The sequence below is a fragment of the Salvelinus alpinus genome, chromosome 1, assembly GCF_045679555.1.
Source record: "Salvelinus alpinus chromosome 1, SLU_Salpinus.1, whole genome shotgun sequence".
NCBI lineage: Eukaryota > Metazoa > Chordata > Actinopteri > Salmoniformes > Salmonidae > Salvelinus > Salvelinus alpinus.
Window position 1 is genome coordinate 68367519 of NC_092086.1, and position 17830 is coordinate 68385348.

Genomic DNA, 17830 nt, shown 5'->3' on the forward strand with positions numbered 1-17830 from the left:
CAGCCCCACTAGCCATTCAGATCCCTGCTTGCTGCCCACATCATAAACCTAGTTGATTCTAACTCTGGTCTGTCTCTGTGTAGAAGACAAAACAGAAATCTAGTATTTGTGAGGTCTGTCTATTATCCAAAACAAAGTGAAGAAATCCCCCCCCCCCCCCCCCCCATCTATTCTCCAAAACAAAGTGAAGAAATCCCCCCCGTCTATTCTCCAAAACAAAGTGAAGAAATCCTCCCCCCCTCATATATTCTCCAAAACAAAGTGAAGAATTCCTCCCCACCTCATCTATTCTCCAAAACAAAGTGAAGAAATCCTCCCCCCCTCATCTATTCTCCAAAACAAAGTGAAGAAATCCCCCCCCTCATCTATTCTCCAAAACAAAGTGAAGAAATCCTCCCCCCCTCATCTATTCTCCAAAACAAAGTGAAGAAATCCTTCCCCCCCTCATCTATTCTCCAAAACAAAGTGAAGAAATTCCCCCCCCCCTCATCTATTCTCCAAAACAAAGTGAAGAAATCCTCCCCTCCTCATCTATTCTCCAAAACAAAGTGAAGAAATCCTCCCCCCCTCATCTATTCTCCAAAACAAAGTGAAGAAATCCCTCCCAGTTCTGACACTGACAATCCACTCTAGGCTCGTAAATTTAATGTAATAGGAAATTAACATTCCTATTTAATCTAGGAGCACTGTTGTTCTCTTTGACTCCAGGACACGTAGCATATGTAGCCTAGCTACCCCATCGAGAAATACCATCTGCTGAGTGTATTTCTAATAATTGGTAAAGCCAGTCCTTTTAGGAATTGCTGAATTGTACAAAATGTACAACCCCCCCCCTGCAGTGATGTTGTTTTGTATGATAGCATGTGTTTAACTCCCCGCATTGTTGACACACTGTTTTCAGATGGAGCTTCTGGATAAGTTCCCAGTGGAAGGAGGGCAGAAAGACCCCAAGCGCAGAATCATCCCTTTTCTACCAGGTAAGAGTTAAAACACACTGCTACTGGCTGACACTCCCAGCTCATTTGATGCTGTAAGGATGGATGGATGGTAGGCCCCTTACTTGCCCTGGATGGTTGGAGCTGTCTGGCTAATGTTGATGAGCAAGGAAAGGCAGGAAGCAGAAGATCCAGTGCAAGGTTTTTATTTTAACGCTCGGAGGCTTGGAGCAGGTGTAGATATTTAGAAAATATACAAATCATCCAACAATATGCCAGGCTTAAAGTAAATAAATGGATAAAAAAGCAAGTCAAATGAATTTAAACGACTGAAGATCAGTCTGACTAGCCCCTAGAGCTCAGAAAACCGCTAACTAACCCGTGCAGAGACTGGCTGCCATCTTCCTCCCCCATAAATCTCTACACCTGAGCATTTATAACCTGACAGAGACCAGGTGACAAGAAACACTTGTAATTGAATGGATTTTCTCAACCTAAGCCAATAAATACTTAGCAAAGTAGCAACTCTACAGTTTAGATACTATAACCTGTACGATACAGAAATATATAGAATACTTGTAAAGAGCTCGACTAGAGAGGAAACCCCCCAATTAGTAATGGAGTGTCTTCTTAATAAGCAGACCATGGTCACCTGCACACTTGGTGGCCACGCCCATCCACATGCTGCAAGACAGATCTCACACAAACGTTTGTAAGTACTGCTTTAGACTAGAAACATAATTAATACACTTTCTGGTTTACTTCTCATGTCTTCTATAATTTAGATTTAAGGTTTAGAAATTAACACACTCAACCAAAATGTATTGATTTGGTGATGTGCCCAAGCAATTATATCACCATGTGTATGGACCATCACCATGTATACTGTGAAATGGGACTTGTAAGGAAGCACAGAGTTCACTTTCTAACAGGTGCCATTATGCCTAAGCATCCAAATCAACAAAGCAGCAGAGTTAAGAGAATTAAGAAAGTACGAGCTGCTACATTGCACTCTGTGCAATACACCAATGGAATCCACACCCCTCACGAGCACACTATTTCCTTTACCAGAGCACAGTTTTGTTTTTGTCTATAAACGGATTAGCAAAGTAAATTGCTACTCATTTTAGTTTCTCCAATACTGTCCATCAAACACTTTAAGCACAAGGTGACAGATTGAATTAACACTTGGCGCACTTATTAGCATCTCTTGAAACAAAGCCTTTAGTGTCTCATGTGAGTAATCCATGTGAGGTTTAGGTGTGAAGGCCCCGCCTCGGAAGATCTACCACTGGCCCCTCCCCTGCTGGGTTTGGTAAGGGTGTGTGTGTGGAGGGTAGCAAGGTACTAGGTGAGCTGCCGGTCTGGAACTCATTGAGGGATCGCACACAGGGTCCAGGGACTTCAGGTGCTCAGCTGTGTTTGTTTAATGAACTCTGAAAGGAGAGAGACAGAACGAGAGAGGATAACAGCGTAAGAGGGAACGACACAGACCTGGGATACTAGACCATATTACTCCCACGTTGATTCATATACTGTTATAAATGTATGCTTATACAGCTGTGAAGAAAGATGAATTCCCGAGCACTCTTAACCATGTTTAGTTTCTTTCTCTGTAATAAACTCCCACTAGTTCCAGTCACACAGAGTACATCTGTGGCGACCTGGGAAAACCGGTCACATGGTGGATAGATTTTTTTCCAACTTCTCATTGTTCTGAAAACTACAAAATTGTCCCCAATCCAGAGCTGTTTAAATCACTGAGATACAGTATATTTACATTGGAAACCAAGTTGAGCTTTTAAAGTGAGAAAATCATTCAAAGATTATTTCATTCTAACTCAAGCTTGATTGTCACTATTTATTTTTTAAACAGCAACTGCTGCTGAAAATGTGCATTACAGTGCCTTCAGGAAGTATGCATACCCCTCAACTTGTAACACTTTGTTGTGTTACAGCCTGAATTCAAAATTGATTAATTATACAGTTGGTTGGAAGTTTAAATGTATTTGGCTAATGTGTATGTAAACTCAGTTCTTCACAATTCCTGACATTTAATCCAAGTAAAAATTCCCTGTTTTAGGTCAGTTAGGATCACCACTTCATTTTAAGAATGTGAACTGTCAGGATAATAATAGAGAGAATGATTTATTTCAGCTTTTATTTCTTTCATCACATTCCCAGTGGGTCAGAAGTTCACATACACTCAATTATTATTTGGTAGCATTGCCTTTAAATTGTTTAACTTGGGTCAAACGTTTCGGGTAGCCTTCCACAAGACGTTGGGAGAACTTTGGCCCATTCCTCCTGACAGAGCTGGTGTAAGTGAGTCAGGTTTGTAATGCCTCCTTGCTCGCACAATACTTTTTCAGTTCTCCCCACAAATTTTCTGTAGGATTGAGGTCAGGGCTTTGTGATGGCCACTCCAATACCTTGACTTTGTTGTCCTTAAGCCATTTTGCCACAACTTTGGAAGTATGCTTGGGGTCAATGTCCATTTGGAAGACCCATTTGCGACCAAGCTTTAACTTCCTGACTGATGTCTTGAGATGTTGCTTCAATATATCCACATAATTTTCCTACCTCATGATGCCATGTATTTTGTGAAGTGCACCAGTCCCTCCTGCAGCAAAGCACCCCCACAACATGATGCTGCCACCCCTGTGCTTCACGGTTGGGATGGTGTTCTTCGGCAAAAACATAAACCCAAAAGTATTGACAGCAAAACAATGTTGCAAGGAAATAATTTTAAATGTGAATGCAAATGATTTTTAAATCGATGCTGAAAACATTATATTATACCACTTCTGGTTTACCGGCACAGTTCCGGTAAAAAGCTGAGGGATGGGGCTGGAGAAAGGCAACCACTCAAATCCAGAGACTACACTATGGCTGCAAGAACTGACCATCCATTATCTAAATTGTAGTTTTTACCATGTTTTTAGGCTATACACTGTGTGGGTTTACTCCAATGTCAGTAAACAAGGCAAATGTTAAGTTCTTACAAGTGAAACTGCAAATTTGTTTCTCCACATGTGAATTTGCAATTACACATCTGAAAGTGTGATTTTCACATGGTGAAACTGCATATCCGATTCTCACGTGAAAGTAAACATGTGACAGCAAATTTCACATGTGAAGCTGAAATTCATGCGAGGTGAAAACGTGTTATTCTCATCACATGTGAAAAGGTGGTGTTAGCATGTGAAATCTACATTTAATACATGTGAAAATATTGTTTGACATGTGGAATTTAAGATCAACGTGTGAAAACAGCTATTTCACAAGTTGGACATCTTTTTTTGTAAGGGAGAGGGAGTGTCTGTGACACACACCTTGCAGAGTTAGGGTACACCTGTTGTTTTACGAAGCATGTGACATAACGTCTTGATTCTATTTGAGTGCTCCATGGTGAAGACCACCTTAGATCCGGTGCTGGCCACCAGATCCATGAATATGCACACTTCACCATCTTACCCTAAGGGAAAAAACATGTTTTTAGTCTTATTTATTTGGGTACACAAGTAAATTGGTCATGGAGATCCAAATGTTTTTTTAAAAACATAATTTTTTATTAAAAGAGCACATAAAGAACACATATCATACATATACACAACTTATCTTTACTGTCTTTACTAAGGAGCGTAGTTACATTCACACGTTAAGGGTACATTTCGGCTGTATAGAGCAAATATTTAAAGAGTCTGAATAAGTATAGAATTTGGATTAAGTCACACAAAAACAACAAACAAACAAAAAGCCCATAAATTACACAACAAGACCCATACGATATGACAGGAACTCTGACCAGACACCTTCATACCTATGCTGTCAATGTAGCAAGATTGATGTAATTCTCTCCATGTCAGCAAGTTCCCCGCATAGACCTAACCACATATCTTTTGAAGGTGCATGTTCATTTTCCCAGCATTTTGTTACACATTTCCTTGCTGCTGCTAAAAGATGATCCATCAATTTAAGTGGAGAGGATCGGAGTGTATCCACAGGAACAATACCTATTTGTCCACACTGCCTCGAGACCCAAATGTTTTAACACACACAGGGACTTTCTCCCTCTTCACACGTGTGTGTGTGTGTGCACATGTGTGTCTAAGTAATCTCTCTAAATCAATTAACACAATCTTGTTAGCTAATTTGTTTTATGGCACACAGCAGGAATGAAAAATACCATGGCTGGTGAAATAACCTAGTCAGTGAAACATTTAGGCTAGCTAGGAGCTTTTCTTCAAACTGCAAGCCTGTCACTCCCACAACACTAGCATTGACCTATCTTGAACAAATAGAAAGTAGATGCAGGTAGTCTGATCGTTATAAAGTCTGGCTAACTAATGCAGTTGTGTACTTAGCTAGCTTACCTTAATTCTGTTTGAAGATGATCTCTCCATGACGAGGTGATATAATTGGATTCCTCACTTTGTTGACTATCTTTGGGACCACTCATAAAATAATAATAGATTGCCGGTAATTCAGAGTGTATTAGCTAGCTAAATCAAACATTGCTATTTATATGAGAAGTCAGTATATATCAGCTTCAAAAATGATTGTTGACTGAGAAAGCAGGAACTGGAAGACTGCATGCACTAGGCTACTATTGGATGACATGAGCCCAATCTGAATTCTCACCCCCTCAACGATTTAAAAGCAGTGGATTGGTGTAAGTATAGGGAGACATTTCATCTAATAGTATTACGTCTTTGAGGTGAATGAAGGCAAATGGAATGCAGCATAGCAAGAAATGGAATGCGGCTCAAAAAAGGACTAAAGATGACCAAAGCTGCCTCACTTCCAACAAGTTTACGATGATATCGATTGCTTGCTACTTAAAATCTAAATAACCAGCCTGATTTCATTGATCCGTATCTTGAGTGGGCCAAGTCAGCTGCAACAGTCACAAGGGGAAGTTTGAGCTAGTGTTTTCGCATTGGATTGGTCGTGCTAGCTAACATGTCAACCTTGGAAATTAACCATTTCCCTGTAGTAATCATAAAATATTTTGTTACAGAACAGAAATATAAAACGTAACATGTAAAGTTTTGGTCCAATGTTTCATGAGCTGAAAAGGGCCCAGACATGTTCTATATGCACAGAAAGCTTATTTCTCTCAAAAAATGTGCTTACATCCTTGTTAGTAAGCATTTCTCCTTCACCAAGATAATCCATCCACGGCATATAAAGAAGCTGATTAAACAGCATGATCATTACACAGGTGCACCTTGTGCTGGGGATAATAAAAGCCCACAAAATGTGCAGTTGTGTCACAACACAATGCCACAGATGTCTCAAGTTGAAGGAGTGTGTAATTGGCACGCTGACTACAGGAATATCCACCAGAGCTGTTGACAGATAATTTAATGTTAAATTCTCTACCATAAGCCGCATCCAACGTAGTTTTAGAGAACTTAGTGGTATGTCCAATCGGCATCACAACCACATGTAACCACACCAGCCCAGGACCTCCACATCCAGCTTCTTCACCTTCGGGATGGTTTGAGACCAGCCACTCGGACAGCTGATGAAACTGGGTTTGCACAAACTGTCAGAAACCACACGAGGGAAGCTCATCTGCATGCTCGTCGTCCTCTCCAGGGTCTTGACCTGACTACAGTCCAGCGTTATAAGCAACTTCAGTGGGCAAAGCTCACATTCTATGGCCACTGGCACATTGGAGAAGTGTGTTCATCACAGATGACTCCCAGTTCCAACTGTGCCGGGCAGATGGCGTGTAAGGCATTGTGTGGGCGAGCGGTTTGTTGACGTTGTGAACGGAGTGCCCCATGGTGGCAGGTATGGTATAGGCAGGCATAAGCTACGGACAGTGAACAGAATTGCATTTATCAATGGCAATTTGAATGCACACAGATACCATGACGAGATCCTGAGGCCCATTGTCGTGCCATTCATCTGCCGCCATCACCTCATGTTTCATCATGATAATGCACGGCCCCATGTCTCAAGGATCTGTACACAATTCTTGGAAGCTGAAAATGTCCCAGTTCTTCATTGGCCTGCATGCTGACTAGACAGGTCAACCATTGAGCATGTTTGGGATGCTCTGGATCAACGTGTATGACAGCATGTTCCAGTTTCCGCCAATATCCAGCAATTTCGCAGCCATTGAAGAGTGGGACAACATTCCACAGTCAACAGCCTGATGAACTCTGTGAAGGAGATGTGTCGCACTGCATTTGGCAAATGGTGGTCACACCAGACACTGACTGGTTTTCTGAATCACTCCCCTACTTTTTTTTCTAAAGACATCTGCGACCAGATACATATCTTCATTACCAGTGATGTGAAATCTATGGATTAGGGCGTATTGAATTTATTTAAATGACTGATTTCCATATATGAACTGTAAGTCAGTAAAATCTTTGAAATTGTTGAATTTATATTTTTGTTCAGTGTACATTAATAAACGGTTTGAAGCAGGGTTCCCCAACTGGCATCCTACGAGTTGAATTTGGCCCCCCAAGTGCTAAGCAAAACATAACATTTTTTAGTTGTTGGAGATAAGACTAATAACACCAGCATGATTTTAATTTAGGAAATCTGTTCCAAAGTATACCCACACATATCTACAGTATGTGACTGTATACAAATGTAAGCAAGGTTTGAAATAGTTTTAGTCAAATATATCAGTTTGGGCTTCTTGTGGTCAATTTGCAGTCTACAAATTATATGTAATTGCAGTGCTTGACTTTTTCCAAATGTTGTTACATTTACATTTAAGTCATTTAGCAGACGCTCTTATCCAGAGCGACTTACAAATTGGAAAGTTCATACATATTCATCCTGGTCCCCCCGTGGGGAATGAACCCACAACATTTACATTTTACATTTAAGTCATTTAGCTGACGCTCTTATCCAGAGCGACTTACAAATTGGAAAGTTCATACATATTCATCCTGGTCCCCCCGTGGGGAATGAACCCACAACCCTGGCGTTGCAAGCGCCATGCTCTACCAACTGAGCCACACGGGACCACTCGTCGTTACATTAAAGCCTAATTCTAAAATGTATTAAATAAATCAATTTCCTCATCAATCTACACACAATATCCCATAATGACAAAGCGAAAACTAGTTTTTGGACATTTTTGCAAATCAAATCAAAGTTTATTTGTCACGTGCGCCGAATAAAACAGACCTTACAGTGAAATGCTTACTTACAGGCTCTAACCAATAGTGCGGAAAAAAAGGTATGTGTGTCTGTAGGTAAGTAAAGAAATAAAACAGTAAAAAGACATTTGAAAATAACAGTAGCAAGGCTATATACAGACACCGGTTAGTCAGGCTTATTGAGGTAGTATGTACATGTGGGTATGGTTAAAGTGACTATGCATATATGATGAACAGAGAGCAGCAGTAGCGTAAAAAGAGGGGTTGGCGGGTGGTGGGACACAATGCAGATTGCCCGGTTAGCCAATGTGCAGGAGCACTGGTTGGTCAGGCGTATTGAGGTAGTATGTACATGAATGTATAGTTAAAGTGACTATGCATATATGATAAACAGAGAGTAGCAGCAGCGTAAAAGAGGGGTTGGGGAGCACACAATGCAAGTAGTCTGGGTAACCATTTGGTTACCTGTTCAGGAGTCTTATGGCTTGGGGATAAAAACAGTTGAGAAGCCTTTTGTCCTAGACTTGGCACTCAGGTACCGCTTGCCATGCGGTAGTAGAGAGAACAGTCTATGACTGGGGTGGCTGGGATCTTTGACAATTTTTAGGGCCTTCCTCTGACACCGCCTGGTGTAGAGGTCCTGGATGGCAGGCAGTTTTGCCCCAGTGATGTACTGGGCTATACGCACTACCCTCTGAAGTGCCTTTCCGGTCGGAGGCCGAGCAATTGCCATACCAGGCAGTGATGCAACCGGTCAGGATGCTCTCGATGTTGCAGCTGTAGAACCTTTTGAGGATCTCAGGATCCATGCTAAATCTTTTTAGTTTCCTGAGCGGGAATAGGCTTTGTTGTGCCCTCTTCACGACTGCCATGGTGTGTTTGGACCATTCTAGTTTGTTGTTGATGTGGACACCAAGGAACTTGAAGCTCTCAACCTGCTCCAATACAGCCCCGTCGATGAGAATGGGGGTGTGTTCGGTGCTCCTTTTCCTGTAGTCCACAATCATCTCCTTAGTCTTGGTTACGTTGAGGGATAGGTTGTTATTCTGGCACCACCCGGCCAGGTCTCTGACCTCCTCCCTATAGGCTGTCTCGTCGATGATCAAGCCTACCGCTGTTGTGTCGTCTGCAAACTTAATGATGGTGTTGGAGTCGTGCCTGGCTATGCAGTCGTGGGTGAACAGGGAGTATAGGAGGGGACTGAGCACGCACCCCTGGGGAGTTCCAGTGTTGAGGATCAGCGTGGCAGAATTTGCTACCTACCCTCACCACCTGGGGGCGGCCCGTCAGGATGTCCAGGATCCAGTTGCAGAGGGAGGTGTTTAGTCCCAGGTTCCTTAGCTTAGTGATGACCTTTGAGGGTACAATGGTGTTGAACACTGAGCTGTAGTCAATGAATAGCATTCTCACATAGGTGTTCCTGTTGTCCAGGTGGGAAAGGGCAGTGTGGAGTGCAATAGAGATTGCATCATCTGTGGATCTGTTTGGGTGGTATGCAAATTGGAGTGGGTCTAGGGTTTCTGGGATAATGGTGTTGATGTAAGCCATTACCAGCCTTTCAAAGCACTTCATGGCTACGGGACGTGAGTGCTACGGGTCTGTAGTCATTTAGGCAGGTTGTCTTTGTGTTCTTGGGCACAGGGACTATGGTAGTCTGCTTGAAACATGTTGAAATGTTAAAAGATCCGGCCCCCTGACCATCCGCTCAAGAACATATCTGCCCGTGGCTGAATCTAGTTGAGGATTCCTGGTTTAAAGTATCCAAAAATAATTTCTTATTTTTCCCAACAATGAACGGTTATCGTATGCCGCATCACCTCAAAATCTAGGCCTGCTGTTTTGAGTTGTTGGTCTCCCTTGAATGAAATGTCATTGAAGTGAGCAGCTCAAAATTATTTCAGGTGGTTCCCATTTGAACTCCTACGTCTAAATACTCCCTTCTCTGCCCACTCGTCTTTCAGAATGGGACCGGAAAGACATTCTGTTAGTCTTTGACATCCTGCTATGTCAAAGACACCATGTGGTCTGGCAGGGTCTAGTAGCCTCTGATTAACTTCTGCTGCTCTTTGAGAACTGTGGCATGGCCCGATTTGCACAGCAAATTTCGGTCTGCACTCACGACGACATGGTCAGGGAAACAGTTGCAGACCAAATGGCAAATCTGGTCGACTCAGACCAAACCAACAAGACACGGAAGTGGTTTTCCTGTCAGGACTTAGTTTGTACTTCAAGGCCTCTCATTTTGTTTTCACTTCTTTGGCCTCTTAGGATCAGAAAAGTCATTCTGCGGCATCTGCAAAATGTCTGCTTAGTGTTTCCCCCCACTCACCGTGGTTATGATTCAGCATACGAGTCAGCAGTCAACTCTTCAATGTTGTGAATGAGATCAATTGAATCAATGTTGACAGAGGATTTAATGATGAATGTTTGTATATCCAGGCTGTCTGACGACCTCAGTGACTGTCACGGCACGGAGCTATGTCAGCTTCCACACAGCTTAATTTATTCATATCAGGAGCCAAGGCAAATTTGCTCTTAACTTCAAAATAGCAGCTACACAAATGGCGCCATGGAACTGAATAATTCCATGGAACTGCATAAATTGTCTCTATTAAGAACCTATATTTATGTAACACTTGTGTAGCCTATGTCATTTGGTCATGCCTCCCCTAAAGAGAATAACAAAGTATTTTGTACTTAAGTGCTGTGTACCGGTAAACAAAGCAGGCCATTCTACAGCAACATGGGAAGTGGCTGTATGTTATCAGTCAGCATCTGGAACCCCTGTAATTACTTAACACACATACCATCTACCCTCTCCACAGACATGCCTCTTTCCAGCACTCAGCCCCAAACGCAATTCATTAGCCCAGGGGTTCACAGGCTTTTTTGGACGTGGGACCCCTTTTGTGATAGCAAATTCATCAGGAACCCACTTAAAATCATAACACAACTCTGACTTGAGTGCGGTAAAAATAGCATACAAAGGAGTTACACTATGACTGCTGCAGGGCATTGGCCGGACTAACCAAGTCTCAGGCCTTGGGAAAGAACATTAAAAGAAAAGTCCTAGTCTTCGTGTCAGACAATTTTGCAGTTCATGGTAATATCCCAATTCTACACATTTTGCCATGGGACAGCAAGACAATTTAGCAGTTAAAGCTTAAATTAGTGCAACATTTTTTGGGGGGAGATACAAGAAGTATTGACTTGAGAATGGAATCATTTATGGAGGACTGTGGATCCCTGTGAGCCTCCCAAGCCCTGTTGTGCATCTAAGGGTAGCCTCTTTTGTAGATTAACAATATTACATTGTATTGTACCCTCTAAACTAGTTCTACAGAACCCTTGGCCAAATTCATATAATCTGTTGTTGCCAACAACACATTTTTAAAAGACACTATTTCACATGACAGTTTCCTGTGGCTGCCCTGGGTAGGTATTGTGTTGAGTAGCGGACTTGAGATAAGTCGCTCTCTGGGCAATAAAAGCTGTTTTATACCCCGCTGGCCGTCACAGATTTGCCATGAAGTCTGCCTATCTGGCCCAACCTTGACTCTGAACTGTAACAGCCATTTTATATTCCCCTAAAAAATAGACCTTTCATCAAATGCACCCGTGATCATGTGGAATATACAAAGAGGGCAGTGTTGAGTCGATTTTCCCCTTGACCCCAGAGAACTTGGAAAAGTGTCAAGAAAGCTTTCTATTTGAGGACTGAGAGTGAGAATAGTGGTCAACTTTCAAGTCTCCTGACTCCGTTTTAATAAACTGTTCTGGGAATGTGTCTGGACTATCAGCAAGCCAAGGTAAAGGAACTATAATTCACACCTTTTAAGAGGAGAGAAGGCATGTCTAATGGGGGGTGCATGTGGCTGATGTCAATGGAATGCTATCAGCCACATGGAAACCACATCTTTTTGTGTTTGATACCATTCCAATTACTCCATTCCAGCCATTATTATGAGCCGTCATCTCTATCTTATACACTCCTAAGCAACGGATGTGGCTGAAATAACCAAAACCACTAATTAGAAGGGATGCCCACATACGTACGGTACATGTACAGTGCATTCGGAAAGTATTCAGACCCCTTCACTTTTTCCACTGTTATGTGAAATTATTTTTTCCCCCTCATGTACACACAATACCCCATAGTGAAAACAGGTTTAGAAAGTTTTTCAAATGTATTAAAAATAAAAACAAATACCTTATTTACGTAAATATTTATACCATTTGCTATGAGACTCAATTGAGCTTAGGTGCATCCTGTTTCCATTGATCATCCTTGAGATATATTTCTACAACTTGGAGTAAATTCAATATATTTGACATGATTTGGAAAGGCAAACACCTGTCTATATAAAGGTCCCACAGTTGACAGTGCATGTCAGAGCAAAAACCAAGCCATTAGGTCAAAATAATTGTCCGTAGAGCTCTGAGACAGGATTGTGTGGAAGCACAGATCTGGGGAAGGGTACCAAAACACTTCTGCAGCATTGAAGGTTCCCCAAGAACACAGTGGCTTCCATCATTCTTAAATGGAAGAAGTTTGGATCCACCAAGACTCTTCCTAGAGCTGGTCGCCCAGCCAAACTTAGCAATCGGGGGAGAAGGGCCTTGGTCAAGGAGCAGACCAAGAACCCAATGGTCACACTGACAGAGCTCCAGAGTTCCACTTTGGAGATGGAAAGACAACCATCTCTGCAGCACTGCACCAATCAGGTATTTATGGTAGAGTGGCCAGACCAAAACCACTCCTCAGTAAAAGGCACATGACAGCCCACTTGGAGTTTGCCAAAAGGCACCTAAATGACTCAGGCCATGAGAAACAAGATTCTCTGGTCTGATGAAACTACATGAGATTTTTGGTTCCAACCGCCATGTCTTTGTGAGATGCGGAGTAGGTGATCGGATGATCTCCGTATGTGTGGTTCCCACCGTGAAGAATTGAAGTGGTGGTGTGATGGTGTGGGGGTGCTTTGCTGGTGACAATGTCAGTGATTTCTTTAGAATTCAAGGCACACTTAACCAGCATGGCTACCACAGCATTCTGCAGCGATACACCATCCCATCTGGTTTGCGCTTAGTGGGACTATCATTTGTTTTTCCAACAGGACAATGACCCAAAATACACCTCCAGGCTATGTAAGGGCTATTTGACCAAGAAGGAGAGTGATGGAGTGCTGCATCAGATGACCTGGCCTCCACAATCACCCGACATCCCAATTGAGATGGTTTGGGATGAGTTGGACCACAAAGTGAAGGAAAAGCAGCCAACAGGTGCTCAGCATATGTGGGAACTCCTTCAAGACTGTTGGAAAAGCATTCAAGGTGAAGCTGGTTGAGAGAATGCCAAGCGTGTGCAAAGCTGTCATCAAGGCAAAGGGTGGCTACTTTGAAGAATCTAAAATATATTTTGATTTGTTTAACACTTTTTTGGTTACTACATAATTCCATATGTGTTATTTCATAGTTTTGATATCTTCACTATTATTCTACAATGTAGAAAATAGTAAAATAAAGAAAAACTCTGGAATGAGTAGATGTGTCCAAACTTTTGACTGGTACTGTGTGTATACAGTAATCCCTCGTTTATCGCGGGGGTTACGTTCCGAAAATGACCCGCGATAAGTGAAATCCGCGAAATAGAAAACTTTTTTTTTTTTTAACAATTAGCAACTATTACATGTATACAAATACAGTGACTCACGTGTAGGCCGTTTCGTCGACATTATGGGTTTAGGAGATGTTCGAAATTACAAGATAATTTGGCCAACTTAATGTAAATTTGCCAAGCTGTTTTATGTACGTACACATAACTGCACGAGACGACAAAATGATAGCACAATTCGTAGCATGTTTTGATACAAGAAGCGGGAGTGAGTTTTTAGCGAATCAGAATGCAGAGCACAATGCACCAAAAAAAAAAAAAAAATGCATTATGAAAATCCGCGAAATAGCGAATCCGCGATAAGTGAACCGCGAAGTGGCGAGGGATCACTGTATATAGTAATCTGTAGACTGAATGTCACCCAGGCGGTTTATGCTACCAGTCACATACTGACCATTCCTAAAGGAAGGGCAGAAAGTGTATCAGCGAATGAAACATTGTCAGCAGTGGCGGAGCTGTGGTGAACACAGTCGGTTCATTTCTCTTGCCTCATGAACTGCACCCCACCCTGTGAGTGAGTCTGTCGTCACCACCTCGCTCGAAGACACTAACCCTAGGGGGAAGTGCCTGAAGCAAGGATCGAGAGGGTCTTCCAGTGACGGAGAGCCGAGAGACAGTCTGTGGTCAACTTAAATCTTTTGATTGTGGTGCAGACATGGACACAGGCAATGGAGCAGTTACCCAACGCTCAGTAGTCCTAGTGGTAGTACCAAGATGGACGCCATCAACCCCAGCACTAGGTGACCACGTTTTGAGCGTGACCGAGCGCCCCCTGTTGAACAGGGAGAGGCACTGTCGGAATGACGTGATAAGGCCTTCCGAGAGTGTGGCCCAACGAGAGAGAGAATCCATCTTGACCCCCTAGGTATTCTATTCTCTGTGATGGCACCAAACAGCTCTTTCTGGTTGATCTTGAACCCTAGCTCGTTGAGGTGGGTTACAAGAGAAGCCGCGTCTCGTACCACCTGCTCCTGTGTCGGGGAGCAAAGCATGTAATCGTCTATGTAAGCAGATACTCTTAGTCCCTTGATTCTCAGGGGTGCTAGAGCTGCCACTACACACTTGCTGAACATTTGGGTAGCGGATGTTAGCCCCAAGGGGACAGCGAGGTATTCGTAGGCTTTTCCTTGAAAGGCAAACCTGAGAACTCCTGTGTGTCGGCAGAGTACTTTGTACCCTCTACTTTTCCCACTAAGTTACAGCCCGAATTAAAAATGGATTACATTGAGATTTGCCACTTCCCTACACACAATAACCCATGTTAAAGTGGAATTATGTTTAGATTTTATTTTACAAATGCATTTTCTTTTAATTAAAAGCTTTAGTATTCAACCCCTTTGTTATGGCAAGCCTAAATAAGTTCAGGAGTACAAATGTGCTTAGCAAATCGCAAGTTGCATGGACTCAATGTGTGGTGTAGCTAGAGTTTTTAAATAACTACCTCATCTCTGTACCCCACACATAATGATCTGTATACTCCTGCAGTTGAGCAGTTCATTTCAAAACAGATTCAACCGCAAAGACCAGGGATGTTTTCCAATGCCTCGCAAAGGGCACCTATTGGTTTGCAACAAGGCACTAAAGTAAAACTTCAAAGAAATGTAGCAAAGCAATTTGGTTTTAGTCCTGAACACCAAGTGTTATGTTTGGGGCAAATTACCAAGTACCATGCTACATATTTCCAAGCATAGTGGTGGCTGCATCATGTTATGGGTATGCTTGTAATTGTTAAGGACTGTGGACTTTCAGGATAAAAACTAAAATAAACTGATTGGAACTAAGCTCTGGCAAAATTGTAGAGGTTCACCTGGTTGTCTGCTTTCCACCAGACACTGGGAGGTGAATTCACCTTTCAGCAGGACAATAACCTAAAACAAAGCCACTGGAGTTGCTTACCAAAAAGGCAGTGAATGTTCTTGAGTGGCCAATTTACAGTTGACTTAAATCTGCTTGAAAATCTATGGCAAGACCTGAAAATGGTTGTCTAGCAATGATCAACAAACAATGTTATAGAGCTTGAAGAATTTTGAAAATAATAAAGGACAAATGTTGTAAAATCCAGCTGTGCAAAGCTCTTAGAGACGTACCCAGAAAGATTCACAGCTGTAATCGCTGCCAGGGGGGTTGAATAGTTATCTAATCAAGATAGTGGAAGAAAAATGCTAACATTTGTAAAGACAAAAATAAGAATGTTAAAAAAAAATAGCAGTTGTGTCAAAAAGGACAATTAAATTCATTATAATCCCAGTTTAACAAAATGTGGAAAACGTCAAGGGGTCTGAATACTTAAGGGACCGTATATGAAAATAAGCGTTGTGCAGGTCGACTGAAGTGGACCAGTCGCCTTGACAAATAGAGCGAGACCGCACATTGAGCGAAAGCATATGGAACGTGTACACTCAGAAAGCTGTTGAGGATCCGTAGAGCCAGAATGGGGTGCACTCACCCACCCCCCTTCCCCCATTTTTCGGGGAACCTGGAAGTACTGGGAGTAGAAGCCACAATGGCTCTATTCCGCTGGTATTATTCTGAAAGACCCGTTGCTTAATAGAAAGGATATCTCCTCTAGTATGCGCACTGAGTCGCCAGTTGTTGTTGTCATCAGGACCCCGTTGAAAGCGGGAGGCTTCATAGCAAACTGTACCCCTTTGTGACTGTTTACAAGACCCAGGGGTGGACTGCACATGTGTGCAAATTCCCTTCTCTTGCAGCGAGTTGCCCACTAGTCAGATGACTCTCGCTCACCAGTGGTGCCAGAGCACTCTTTTGTTGTATTTTTGCTCTGTTCCCTCGGCAAGATGCTTTAATGTGACAGAGACTTTTATTACAAAGGGCAGCGTTATAACACTGGGATTTGGGGATAGTTCATAATAGCGACAGAGCATTTGTCTTCCTGCCTCAGCTGCTGTGAAAGTGTTGAGGGGAGAGCTGTAGCACTGGGGGCACTTGGGTGTCGAGTTGACCATTGACCAGAACAAATGTGACCAACCTGATAAGAGCATATACAGTATTTGATACACTGCCGATTTTGCAGGTTTTCCTACTTACAAGCATGTAGAGGTCTGTAATTTTTATCATAGGTACACTTCAACTGTGAGAGACGGAATCTAAAACAAAAATCGAGAAAATCACATTGTATGATTTTGAAGTAATTAATTTGCATTTTATTGCATGACATAAGTATTTGATCACCTACCAACCAGTAAGAATTCCGGCTCTCACAGACCTGTTAGTTTTTCTTTAAAAAGCCCTCCTGTTCTCCACTCATTACCTGTATTAACTGCACCTGTTTGAACTCGTTACCTGTATAAAAGACACCTGTCCACACACTCAATCAAACAGACTCCAACCTCTCCACAATGGCCAAGACCAGAGAGCTGTGTAAGGACATCAGGGATAAAATTGTAGACCTGCACAAGGCTGGGATGGGCTACAGGACAATAGGCAAGCATCTTGGTGAGAAGGCAACAACTGTTGGCGCAATTATTAGAAAATGGAAGAAGTTCAAGGTGATGGTCAATCACCCTCGGTCTGGGGCTCCATGCAAGATCTCACCTCGAGGGGCATCAATGATCATGAGGAAGGTGAGGGATCAGCCCAGAACTACACGGCAGGACCTGGTCAATGACCTGAAGAGAGCTGGGACCACAGTCTCAAAGAAAACCATTAGTAACACACTACGCCGTCATGGATTAAAATCCTGCAGCGCACGCAAGGTGTCCCTGCTCAAGCCAGCGCATGTCCAGGCCTGTCTGAAGTTTGCCAATGACCATCTGGATGATCCAGAGGAGGAATAGGAGAAGGTCATGTGGTCTGATGAGACAAAAATATAGCTTTTTGGTCTGAACTCCACTCGCCGTGTTTGGAGGAAGAAGAAGGATGAGTACAACCACAAGAACACCATCCCAACCGTGAAGCATGGAGGTGGAAACATCATTCTTTGGGGATGCTTTTCTGCAAAGGGGACAGGACGACTGCACCGTATTGAGGGGAGGATGGATGGGGCCATGTATCATGAGATCTTGGCCAACAACCTCCTTCCCTCAGTAAGAGCATTGAAGATGGGCCGTGGCTGGGTCTTC

The 17830-nt window shown here is 42.8% G+C and overlaps 1 protein-coding gene across 4 annotated transcripts in view; it reads left to right on the top strand.

The window, feature by feature from the left end:
* Positions 1–17830, top strand: part of LOC139583947 (SH3 and PX domain-containing protein 2B-like) — an 86618-nt gene that overhangs the window by 22142 nt on the left and 46646 nt on the right. For all 4 annotated transcript variants that reach the window (XM_071415426.1, XM_071415435.1, XM_071415427.1 and 1 more), the window contains exon 3: positions 902–977. In XM_071415426.1, coding sequence (XP_071271527.1) covers positions 902–977 — 76 coding nt within the window. The remainder of the gene's footprint in view (positions 1–901; positions 978–17830) is intronic.